The sequence below is a fragment of the Typopeltis vanoorti genome, chromosome 14 (assembly GCF_054136105.1).
Source record: "Typopeltis vanoorti isolate ZY-2024b chromosome 14, IOZ_Tvanoo_1.0, whole genome shotgun sequence".
Lineage (NCBI taxonomy): Eukaryota > Metazoa > Arthropoda > Arachnida > Uropygi > Thelyphonidae > Typopeltis > Typopeltis vanoorti.
In genome coordinates this window covers 70846954-70860157 of record NC_143562.1, presented here as the reverse complement: position 1 = coordinate 70860157, position 13204 = coordinate 70846954, and the positions used below count along the sequence as shown (strand labels likewise).

Here is a 13204-nt window from a genome sequence, read left to right as displayed (position 1 = left end):
TTTCATATCCATTCTGTTGGAGGATTTGTGTTAAGTATTTTAGTTCTTCATTACATCTTTCTTGTGTGATGGAGATATTGTATGCTCTGTCTCGAAGAGTTTTAATTAAGCTTATTTTTTGTGAAGGATGGTGGTGTGAGGTTGCATTTAGAAATCGTCCAGTGTTTGTAGGCTTCCTATATACTGAGAAGGAGAGTTTACTTTCTTCATTAACTTCTAATAGAATATCCAGAAAAGGAAGGTTTTTATTTTTTTCTTGTTCTAAAGTGAATTTTATGGTTTTGTGCAAATTGTTGAGATAAACTTTGAAATTTATACGTTCATCTGTTGTTCCACTGAATATGATGAAAATATCGTCCACATAGCGTAGCCATATTTTTGGTTTTTTATGGTAATTCTTAAGAGCATTGTTTTCAAATTTTTCCATAAATAGGTTTGTTAATACCGGTGATAATGATGAACCCATGGCCAGCGCTTCTTTTTGTTCCCATATTCTATCTTTATAGGTGAAAAAAGTATTGTTTATACAATGTTTAAAAAGATTCAAGATGTCCGGAGGGAAGAGGTCTACTAGGAGATTCAAAATTTCTTGTCTCGGGACGTTTGTAAACAAGCTGATAATGTCGAGACTTGCTAGGATGTCTGTTGGACCAATATGTATATCTTTCACTTTTTCTATGAAATATTTACTATATTTTATGAAGGAAGATGTTTTTTCTATATGTTATGAGATCATGTTGGTGAGGTATTTCGCCAAGTTGGAAGTCGGTGAATCTCTTCCATCTACTATTGGTCTTAAAGGTATATCTGTCTTGTGGATCTTTGGAACACCATATATTCTTGGTATCAAAGGATGTTTTGATTGTAAGCATTTTTTAAATTCTTCCGTCCAGAGAGGCACTTTTTTATTAGATCGTTTGTTTTTTTGTGTGTAGGCTTACAAAAATGCAATCTCGCTTCCTTATATCAAAATATATAAGATATATAACGTTATTCAACGTGAATAACGTTATATATCTGCATTCTGCTAGTTGAGTTTTATGAATAGCCAGACGGTTATGATTTGTATTTATTAATTCTCTTGTTTAAACTTTAAGTTATACTATTTATCCCCCGAAGATGTAAATCCTACGATTTACGAAACTTGTCGGGAACTATTATTTCAGTGTTTTATAGAACTGAATAATAAAAAAATGTGGTGTAATCACCGAAATATGTCTTTTGAACCAATTAGCCACAGAAGTTTACGCCTGCAATATTCGGCTTTGTTTTTGATCTATGGGGGGCTTATGTTTAAGCCATATTTTTAAGGGAATAATTTGATTCTCTAATAATTTATTGATGATCTGATTTGTTTTCCGCTAGGAGAGCAATGTCATCAGAAAATCGTAGGTGGGCTTTTCCTCTTTCTTCTACCATCTCTCCAATATCACAAATCTATAAGTCTTCATTTAAAAGAGATTCGAGGAAGTATTTGGTGATAATTTGCACTCCTCTTTTAATTAACGCTCAATTGAAAAGAAAGTGCTATCATTTCCGTGAATTTCCACCATAGTTTAAGAAGATGGGTGCAGTGACTCAATCAGTTATTATTTTACATTAATAATATACAGAAATTGTGTATATTAATTGTCCAACGTTATTTCAAAACCGAAACCGAACATGCGTAGAAAATTCACAATCAGCTTTGTGATCAAAATTTCGAAACATTCAGAGTTTTTATATATATTCGGATTTCAAATAATGTTGTGTCTTTATTTTACCATATTTTCAAATGATGCGATCATAACCTACAATTTTAGATTATGATCAGAAATTACATAGAACAATCTTAGAAGTATTTTCACAAAAAGTATGTTTTTCATTTTTCATTTATTAAAAAATTAAATAATACCTTTTTAAGTTATTAATCAAAAATCTTTATTTTTTGAAGAATAGCAAAAGTAAATAAGCCTCTACAATTGGAACACTGAATGTTTTGATTAATATAGTACAGTAAGCATAATTTGTATATTGTATTACTATGCAAATTTAGCCAGAATATTAGTCATATTCTAGTAGTCGCATCTTCAAACGATGAGTCTGTAGATATTACCGCCTGTTTCCTGATTTTTTGAGTAAATATTCAGTGATCAACTTGTTCATGCAACCCTGTGAAAGAAAACATAATTTAAATTATTTTTTGTAATATAATTTTAAAAAAAAAAGCCAAATTAAGATGGCCAGATAATTCCATATTAAATAATCCATGAAGCGGTTTTATTCTTTTTTATTTAACATAAGATTTGTAAAAAAATATTTGTCCACATTTCTAAGATAACTGCTTCACAATTTATAGTTATTCGCTACGTTATAAAACTTCTGAAGTCCACAGATCAATCATAATAATTATGATTCAGCTGTGTAATTTTCATAGCTTTCGAGAGTTTAATGGGTGTGCGTAAAATATAATATAATGGTGAGATTATTCTTTAATGAATTAATTTAAAAGCGCTTTGTTTTTTAATATTCTATACATTTTTTTTATAAATTAAAACAATGATGGAATATATATGTGTGTGTGGAGATCGCATTAAAAGGGAATTTGGCTTCTGCCGACATTCTTTCAATTTTAATGGGATAAAATGGAATGTAGTCGTAAACCATATTAAAATAACTCTTACATTCGATCTGGAAGAATTCTTGTTAAGCACAACCATAGCAGTGATTTATAGTGAAGAGTGAATTTCTCAATGTTTTGTCCATTAAAGGGTTATTGATTTCAATGACTTTAACAGTAGCATTATTAGAACACAGAAGCAATATAATTTAATGTGCCTGCACGTGAATATAAAAACAGTTAAAATACTTACATCATAATCAGGTTGAGGGGTCCCCCATAGATTTTGCTGAAATTTAAACAAAAAGAAACATAAAAATGAAGAATGAGTTAATTTCATGGAATAAAACATTTATGCACCGATAAAAAAAAATGAAATAATCAAATTTTAAATACAGGCATTTCTAGCTTTATGAGTTCCTGGGTTTACTAGTTTACTTAAGAGTATCAACCATATCGAAAATATGTAATTTAATTGCAATAAATAAATGTTCCATATTCAAAAATTGCGCATTTCAAAACAACGTGTTTAGTTATACAATACAATGTGGGCGTTTGTTTTTCTTACTGACTTATATAACAGATAACAATTACGATGCTGACGTGATTGTGGTACTGTTGAGTTTTGCTGACTTCAATAATTTTAAATTTATCAAACTTATTATTAGAGTACAGTAAGCCAAATCGAAGAAATACTATAAGGATTAATGATAATAAAAAAAAAAAAGACAGCGCGAAGCAAATTAATATTGGAAATAAAATACGAGTTCAAAAGCAAACTTGTTGTAGGATGAGTAAGCAACATCACATGTTGGATGCAACATAAAAATAGAAATAAAGTGAGGAGGTGGAAATTGCGTAAATATCTTTGATTAAAATATTATTTAAAACATTCACTACTATACACGTTTAAACAATTTATTTTATTTTTTTTAATTCAAACCCGAAACTCATGCAGAATATCTTGTCCTTTACAAAGATTGTCACCTTAAATAGACGAAACATATATAATTCCTACATACTAAACTCCGTATTATCGCAGCAAAACTCTTTCAAGTAAAAGCCTTGATTCCATCTAACATTGAAATCTCCTATATCCCGCTATTTTCGAATCTCTACCCAAGGACGGTATAACGGTCTACGCAAACACATTAGCCACCTATATATATATATATATATATATATATATATATATATATATATATATATATATATATATATATATATATATATATATATATATATATATATATATATATAGGCCTCTTTTTTGTAAAACGTTTCTGAATTGTTTTGAAACTCAGGGCTACACTGAGTGTCGAGTCTTCAAAATTCAGGTCATCGGAATTCAAGGTGAACCGGCCTACCCGCCCGGTACACGGGGGAATGGGTGCCGTAGGTGCCAGGGGGTAACCCCCCCTCTTTCGAGTCTTCAAAATTCGAGTCATCAGAATTCAAGGAGAAATGACCTACCCGTCTAGAACTCGGGGGGGGGGGGGCACTGTAGGCGTCATGGGGGGATCCCTCTAGTATGAGATATAAAAGAGTAAGTATCTCTTAAGTAATAAGTAAGTTCAATGTTTTCAACTTTCGAAGTATACGGTGATCAACCACGCGAGAGCAGAGGAAGGAAGTCGCCATCTTAGAACTCACACCAGAATTCGCCAAAATCAGAAATATGAAGTGCTATGCCAGGAAGATTTAACGGGGAAGAAGGCCTCCAGGTAGTCAAAGACTCATCGAAGGAGGCCACTTACCACACATACCAGCTATCATACTTATTTTTGAATTTATTCACATTGCTCCCATTCACAACATCCAATGGTCATTCATTCCAATCACTCACCACCCTATGAGAGAAAAATCTAGATTTCATCCCCTTCTAAGCGTCATTCATTCTCAGCTTCCAAGGATGCCCTCTCGTCCATTATCCATCCTTCATAAATTTAAAAATTCTATCAGTTGAAATCCTATTTGAATCTTTCAGAAGTTTGTAAGTCTGAATCATATCACACTTATTTCTCCTGTTTGCTAATGTCTGCAGTGTAAAAATTTTCAATCTGTCTTCATAATCAGTATTCCACAATCCTGATATCATTTTACCACTCTACTTTGCACTCTCTCCAGAACATCAGAATCACAAGAGAAACCAGGAGACGAGACCTGCGCACAATATTCCAAGCGAGGTCTTACCTAGGCCTCATAAAGTAGCCAAATTGCATCCTTATATTTACATGTGAACTTTGTTTCAGCATTGCAATTATCTTTTGGATGTATTTGCAAACCTTTTCCACATGAACTTCAACTTCCCATCTACTAACACTCCAAGAATTCTACCTTATCCGTTTCTTCAAGCATAATCCGACCAATTAAATACGACATTGGATGTATAATCACGCTGAAATGAATAAGTTTACATTTAATGATATTGAACTGATATACACATTCCATGCCCACAGTTCCAGCCTATTCAAATCATTCTGCAAGTCTTGCATATCAGCAACATTCCTGATTAAACTACCTATCTCTGCATCATCAGCAAATAGCTGTATGTGGCTTGTCAAATCCTTCCCAATATCATTAATGTATAGATTGAATCAAAGTAGCCCAAGCACTAATCCTTGAGGTACACCATTTGTTATCTTAAATATTGTAGACTCCCTTCCACCATATACAAATTTTTGATATCTGCCTGTCATCCATTCCTCTTATCTTTCATGATAAGAGACTTTCATGCTGGTTTCTGTCAAAAGCCTTAGCAAAATCCTAGAATATCATGGTGGATCCATTCACCTTGTGTAGTTTAATGATAACATGATTATAGAATGTGAACAAGTTGTTAAAACATGACACCTTCCCATAGAAAACCCATGTTTTTCATTGCAAAGTTGCAATTCACTGTCAGCAAATTTCTGATTGCGAGCCCCTAACCAATATTCACAAAACGTTCACCACCTCTAATGAGATACTAATTGGTCGATAGTTGGATACATCGGTTTTTACACCAGCCTTTTGCAAAGGAATTACCTCAAATTCTTTCTTCCTGTGGGATCTTCTCTGTTCTGAGACTCACATTAAACAGCCTATTCCTTTGAACAGACTGTTTAATATGAGTTCAGATGAACACTCTTTTTGCACATGTGATGATATTCCATCAGTCCCTACTACTAAATTCTTATTCAGTTTCTGCAACAGCTCCAATACCTCGTCCGCATACAGCTGAGTATCTTCTTCCAGTGAAGTAGCAGTGAGCTCAATATTGCGTACACCAGGTTGATAGCTTTTAACAAAATGGCACTCATTAGGTGAACAACATCTTCTCCGTCTGTAACCTTTACACCATCTGCATTTAGATGAGTTATTCTTTCATATTCATTTTTTTTACTTGCATCATATCGATAAAATTCTTATGAATCGTTTTTAACACGCAGAACAAGTTTCTGTTCATGCTCACACTTTGCCTTCCGTACAATAGTTGTGACTATTCTAGCCTGCTGCTTATAACTTTCATAACGGATGTCATTTTTATGCACACGGTATTCCTTTCACATCAACATTTTCTTACGAATCTTTGGATTAAGAAGATTACGCATCCATTTGGCTCTTACCCTATTTATTCTTCGAACTCACGGGACTCAATCTAATATCGCATCATTTAAATATTTCTTAAATGATCCCCAAGCACTGTCGATATTCTTCCCATCTAGCAAACGATCCAATTCCACTGAACTCAGGATACTCCTCAGTTGGTCTTAATTTTCTGCTTTGTACTTCAGGTAATCTTTTTTGAATGGAACATTCATACTAGCCATTACCCAAGTGAGTACTTCCTCATCAATATCACCAACACGAGGCAGAATAGTTACGTTTTTAACTGAAATGCCTATGGCTCTATAATAAAGTCTGTCACTTTTTCACCTCGATTTAATTCTGTCACTTTTGGCTTGAGGAAGTTCTCCCGCAACAGCTCAATAAATGCATTTTCATTCTTCTTATGAGAATCTACTACTACAAAATCAATATTTGGAAATGTAAAATCGACTATTATGATTACTCTTTTTGCGTTCAGCTTTTCTATTTAGTGACACATTTCTTCATCACCAGCAACCGATCCACCAGGTCTGTAACAACACTCCACTATGTAATTGATCTTGTTGTATTCCTTCTCACAATAGATGGATTCAAACTCACTGCTACATGTAAAATTGTTTCTAGTGTTGCAGTCATAGTTACCAACTCTAACTGGATTTAAGACATCTGATATCATTAGCAGCACACAACCCTCCTCTTTTATTCTCCATCCTTCCAAAATATACTGTACCCTTGACACTCGATACCAGTTAGTATGCCTGATTTTTTTTAATCAGGTCTCAGTAATGCCTATAATCTGAGGTCCCAACATATCGAATAAGGCAACAAATCTCTACTCCTTTGTTTTCGATACTCCTAGCATTCGTGTAGAAACATAATAATCTACTTGCATGTTCTTCTGTATATTCTTGTCAACAGTCTGCATTACACAGTTGGACAAGTTGCAGATCTCGATTCTTCTCTAGTGCTTTATACATCTTTGCAAACTTTTGATGGGTCCAAACCGGACGGACACAAAGTCGAAATCTTTCTCTCCTCGTCCACATTTTCATAAAAAAGCTAATTGCTGTGATTAACACAGTTATACAACATTGCCGCTGTTATAATTATAAAAAATCACATTCATACTATTCTTCCCTTTATAATTTAGTTTCCTTGACTCCCTGAGTTAGGTCTAATACCAGATATAAATTTTTCTAGACTCCTGAGACCAAACGCATCCAGCTGTAGGTCATCCCTCTTACACAAATCCAATCTTCCCTTCAAACTAACTCCATACATTAAACACCTCTCATCATTTCCTTCTATACAGCGTTCGCATTGAATCGTTTGCCATTTTAGTCGTTTTCATGTCTTCTCTCTCATACTGAACTTATCGCCAGTTAAGTCGTAGTACCTACTACAATTACAATGTCATATACTTTTCTTTTCTGTTTTTCAATAGCTTCCTTTATATTGTGTTTCGCTCCGTTATAGCTCTATCATCAATAGCATGTTTTATTAAAGAGTCACCATATCAAATAATTTCTTTCATTTTACAAACAACGTCACTTACTTGGTTTTTGTTATTTCCTGACTTACATGTTTGCGTGCTTTTTTGTGTCTTATTTTCCTGCTTAATTTTCTTTTCCTACTTCTATTCATTTAAAGGCCTCTTGACGTTTTGCAATCCCGTGTTGTCTATCTGATGATCTTCAATTTTAGTATTCTGGAGGTTAATTCCTTTTCATTAACCTCCAGCACAACTGCAACAGCCTCAGTAATGGGGCTAGTCTTATTGTTCACGCTGCGGTACTTTTTTTAGCATTTCATTTCTTGCCTTTCTTTTAAGCCATTTTAAACACAAATTATTGAAATATATTAATAAAAATATGTTATAAAATACTAAATACACTAAAACACTAAAATCTACACTAATATACTCGTACCACAAAAACGATAATTTTCTACGGGAAAAACACAACAAATCAGAAAAAAATCACAAATTTTACAGGAGCTCTAAATTCACCGACGAACCCCATTTACCCTCGAACAAATTCGATTATGCTGAGTGATTGATTATTCCGATTACTTTTGTCTTTATATTTCCTCAACAATATTTTCTTCTTATTGCATCTCTTGATTTATATTCCTACTCAATCAGTTAATTCCAAACTGGCCTATCCTCCTGATTATGAATATGTAGTTTGATACTATTACTTTCAAGCAATCTCTGACCACTTTCATGCATTACTGATATTCTTCCCTTGTAGCTTCTCACGTCTCTCATAATCACTAGCCTTATAGTTGAACATAAACCTTTTCTTTACAGGGAACTCCACGTTTGGCAACTTCCGAGAACAAGAACGTTTATATAATTACATCACCTATGTTACATTAACTCGCTTATATTAACTTTAATTGTTATATTGACATAGTTACTATTCCAATCCAGAACCAAAAATAGTTTACTAGTTTACGATTTAATTATTCTTAGTAATTGGAATAAAAAAAATACTATTAACCATGTCAATGTTATTTGTTTATTTGAACTGTTAAGAGCAATTAAATAGTAAACTAATAAACTATTTCTCAGGGACTTTTATTTAACATTACTCTGTAAAAATTTAATTAATAACGTAATATCTGTCTTTAGAATTATGTCTATGGACATAACGTTTACGAGTTTGCGGTTTAGGAATGAATTAACTAGACAAGTGGAAAACTACCTACTTTCCTGCAATCAAATCTATCGTGAAAACAAGACGAGTTATTGGAAATGTGTTTATAAGCTGAATTTATTTTTTCATATGATATACTGTTAGATTTTAATTCATTTCTAAAACGAATAACATTAATACTGAGATAGTGAAATGAATAATTTAGAAATAATTAATTCTATTGAATTAATTAAAATAACTGAACAGATGTACATTTTCTGTTCCTTCATCGAAAGAAATAAAATACAATTACGTAACTATTAACTAACTATTTCTTTACTTAATCGCTTTACTTTTCCTTCATACTGATTAGTTTGATTAATTGTTTAAATACCTGAATTAACTTTATAAAATGATGATAACTACAAAGTATGTGTCAATTAAGGGTAACTAGATCATTGGATAAAGGCTGAGTGAGTGTGAGAGAGAGAGAGAGAGATTTGTATTAAAGTATTGAAAGAGTATTGAAAAGCATAATAGGATGAGAAGAAAACTTCCTGGGCTGTTGCGTCATACCTTTCTCAGGCAGAATGTGAAAGAAGCAACTAGAGGCCAAAGACTGATAATTTTCCTGATCGCTAATCAGGAGAACACTATCTTTGCCATCACGGCATCATTTGTTGAATGAAATGGATATAGCAGCGCATGTTAAGCTTTAAAATAGTACTTGCATGAAAATATTTAAATGTTTTCATGGAATTCAAAGAATAAATGAATAGTGTGTGAAATGGATGTGCGATCTTATTAAACAAGAGATTCATAAGAAGATATAGAGAAATATATTCGGAATAAGTGTGAGAGGCGTTGCGAAGCAACAAAGCATAATTTTATTTCAGCTGAAAATAAAAGAAAGAGCGAAATATAGAAGGATATCCTTAATAAACCCAGTTTACTACTTTTGTATGATCCTAAAGAAGCTTTCAAATAATGAGTGTCCTCTTTGCTAAGACCAATAAACCTAGTGTATATAACTTTAGTGTGGAGTGTTACCCAACATTTTATGAAGAGTTACAGGAGGAGGTGAATTAAGAGCTATTGCATGGATAAACCAGGATAAATTCCGAATTATCACCAAAACGAATATCAGCATATATGCTAAACGAATGTTATGCCAAAATGATTAGACACTTTACACATGCGTATAATTTGATTCTTAACTCAGGAAAGACCCCACATGCATAGAAAACATTTATGGATATCATATTGAACAAGCAGGCAGGAAAAACTCATTTTTCTTAGTATACTAATATCAGTTCGTTGGTGTCTTTGTGAACATTTTAGAGAGTTTAGTAAGGACTTACAGAAATTTGTACAAAAATTTCAGAATGACATTTACTGAGTTTTTGTTCTGGTTCATCCTATTTTGTGGGATGCGTAAATGTCTATATGGGAAGGTTGCATTGATGTAATATGTGGTTCACGTTGATCCTTGGCGTATTTAATTTAGAAAAACTCGCAATTTCCACTGAGACACACAAGCCTTATACTTAAAGTATATTTAATTTATAGAAATAATTTTTAAAAATAAAGAAATTCATACTTACCTCTTTCAGTTCAGAATAGGAACAACGTTCAGTCTGTAAATAACATAAAAAAGTATTTGTTGCAATATATAAACTTATTATTCATATTTGTATTAAATCCAGTTTTAATTAATAAAATACTTAAAAATAATGTTAGGTTGTGTAGCAGCACAGATGATACAGATGCAAAAAATTCAAGTGTATCATCTGTGCTGAAAACAAAATGACATTTAATTAAAAATTCAAGTATGATTTATATTATATATTTATTTATATAAAAAATCATAGGCTTTCTGGAGACATTCGTTTAGTCTGAAATTCCGAGAAGGATTTACGTTTTCTCTGATTTCTTACAAAATCCAAAAACTGGAATCTACCCTCTTCAGATTGCATCATGGAGGTTACATCAATGATGTATCATTTTCCTTCGTAGGAAAACACCATATCACTTGTTAATAACCTTCACAGATCAGAGTTGCGTAGCTTTCCTACTAGTATTACTCTTATTACATGTACTTATATAATGGCTGGAAAAGCAGATGGCAGTTTCAAAGTACCATGTTTAAGCAGTGATGTCCATCGATTATCGACATTAGGAGATTTGGCAATTTTACACACTTAGTAGTGCTTTATACTGTATCAAATCTCATCCATTTATATTTCCATAGTAGAGAGAGAGAGAGAGAAATACTGAAAATTATAAAACACTGCAATTCACTGCCTATCTGTGATTTTAAATTGCTTTATTACTACATGAAATATATATCATAAAATAAACAGAAATAAACAAAGTGGATCTCCAGCAATGATTATTTTCACTCTATTAATTAAACATATAAATAATTATATGGGTACTTCATGTATGTCGGTTCTCAAAATACTAGTATAAATAATAATAATAATAATAATAATAATAATAATAATAATAATAATACGTTTCCAAAATCAGTAGCAGAGACCATTTAGACCTGACTACATGTTCTGTAACCCTAGTGGGTAGCTAATTTCCATCCTTAGCCAAACACAGTCTAGTTATGTAAGGACATTGAATGATTTTCAATTGATATCCAGGACATTGAGTACGCAGAGAACTGCCACCATCTAGTGTTAACTAGCCCTAACACTCAATATTACCGACTAAAAGTGTCTGAAGAGTACTATCAATTTTCTAGAGATTACACGATGAATCACAATAGTTTCCCATAGGAAAGGGGGAAAAGGTTTTGGTTGTTCAACGGCGACTAGATAGAAATACAAAAACCAAAGAATATGGAATGCTAGAAAAAGAAGGTGAAATTTACTCCACTTCTCTGCCCTCCGAACATAACTTAATTTCTTCAGAAACATGCTATTACGTAATTTCAAAAACAGGGAAAAAATACTCGCCCCTTCCAGAGATCGGGAACCCTGTGAAGCAGCAGAAGGATATGAATGCTTTCTGCTGTAGACAAACTATTTGCAAGTGAAAATCAGGAAAGGGAATATGTACAAAGAAAATTAAATGTAGAAACATTTAATTTTCTTTGTACAAGCAGTAAATTTCAGAATTTTGCTGATCATGTACATATATAACTAACCGAATCCACGTCACAAAAAATTCATATACCGATAGTCTATTACTAATGGCATTATTTTGACCAAAATTTGTCTTCGAGGGGATTATGTCATCCGAACCTGTTTGAAGCTGCGTTTGTGTACACGAGCTTTCTGGATTTCATAAAATCATATTATAAAATACCATTACGAGAAGTAATCAAACAGTGAAATAATCACGTCACAGAAATTTATATGAATAGCTAAGACAATACTTAAAAGGATGATCACTGTAGAACACATTTAGTAAAATAGGTTGTTTGTAAAGGAAACTAATTATTCATCACGAGGTTGGAAGGCATATTTAGAATACTCCACAGAACTATCTGAAGAAATCATTATTAAAATTCTTTTCATATTTTATCCCACATTTTCGTAATGACTGTCAACTTATAAAAACAAGAAAATAACTTTGAAAAATTTCACATGATTGTTGTTTTTACTATTCTGCATGAACTTGTTTGGATTAAAGAACTTACCAGTACATAATTGCAGTCGTAACTGCAAAATCCATTTACGTATGCCATTGCCGTATTTTCTTCATCCGGATAAAAACGAGCTGCACAATCCTGAACAATGTTTTTCACCTGAAATAAACTGCACTTATTTAATAAAAATTCAAATTTCCCTAAAAAAAGATTTGCTCAAATACTATACAGGCATACTCTATTTAACGTGAGTTAAAACACATTATAAGGATGGGCTACATTCTTTTATTTAGAATGAATCTAGAGTAACTGTAGTTATACGTTGGAATCTAGAATCATAGCTCTAGAGTGGAATTAAACCTAAAAATAAAAATAAAAATCAATGAGGATAATTTTAAAATAATCCTATCTCCAACTATTTTCCCAAAAAAGAAACTTAAATAATAACAAAAAATCTTCCTTGAAAACTCATATTCACTTCCAACATTTGTGATTTGAGTGCTAGATTAAGATCATTATGAATTTGAAAGATTCAAAGCATGTGTTATGTTTCTTACAGACCCCAAACCTCTTCCACCACAACAACAAAACCACAGCCCAATTGAACTGTCCAATTTACAGCCAGAATGATTATTTTCGGAGATGGTAGATAATTTTGCCTCTTATAATTCAGTAATCCTTTCCAAAGGGGTGCATACTTTGGAATTTCTTTTTACATTTTCCCTATGCTATAATAGTTTATCCTAACTTCTTGAACGTCTTTGACTTCTT

At 32.5% G+C, this 13204-nt stretch overlaps 1 protein-coding gene across 1 annotated transcript in view; it reads right to left on the bottom strand.

The window, feature by feature from the left end:
• Positions 1-1895: 1895 nt before the first annotated feature.
• LOC150099604 (uncharacterized) overlaps positions 1896-13204 on the bottom strand; it is a 37706-nt gene continuing 26397 nt past the window's right edge. The window contains exons 3-6 of the mRNA XM_090404233.1: positions 12485-12592; positions 10434-10466; positions 2853-2888; positions 1896-2151 (exon numbers count right to left, since the gene is read on the bottom strand). Coding sequence (XP_090260359.1) covers positions 2092-2151; positions 2853-2888; positions 10434-10466; positions 12485-12592 — 237 coding nt within the window. The 3' untranslated portion in view covers positions 1896-2091. The remainder of the gene's footprint in view (positions 2152-2852; positions 2889-10433; positions 10467-12484; positions 12593-13204) is intronic.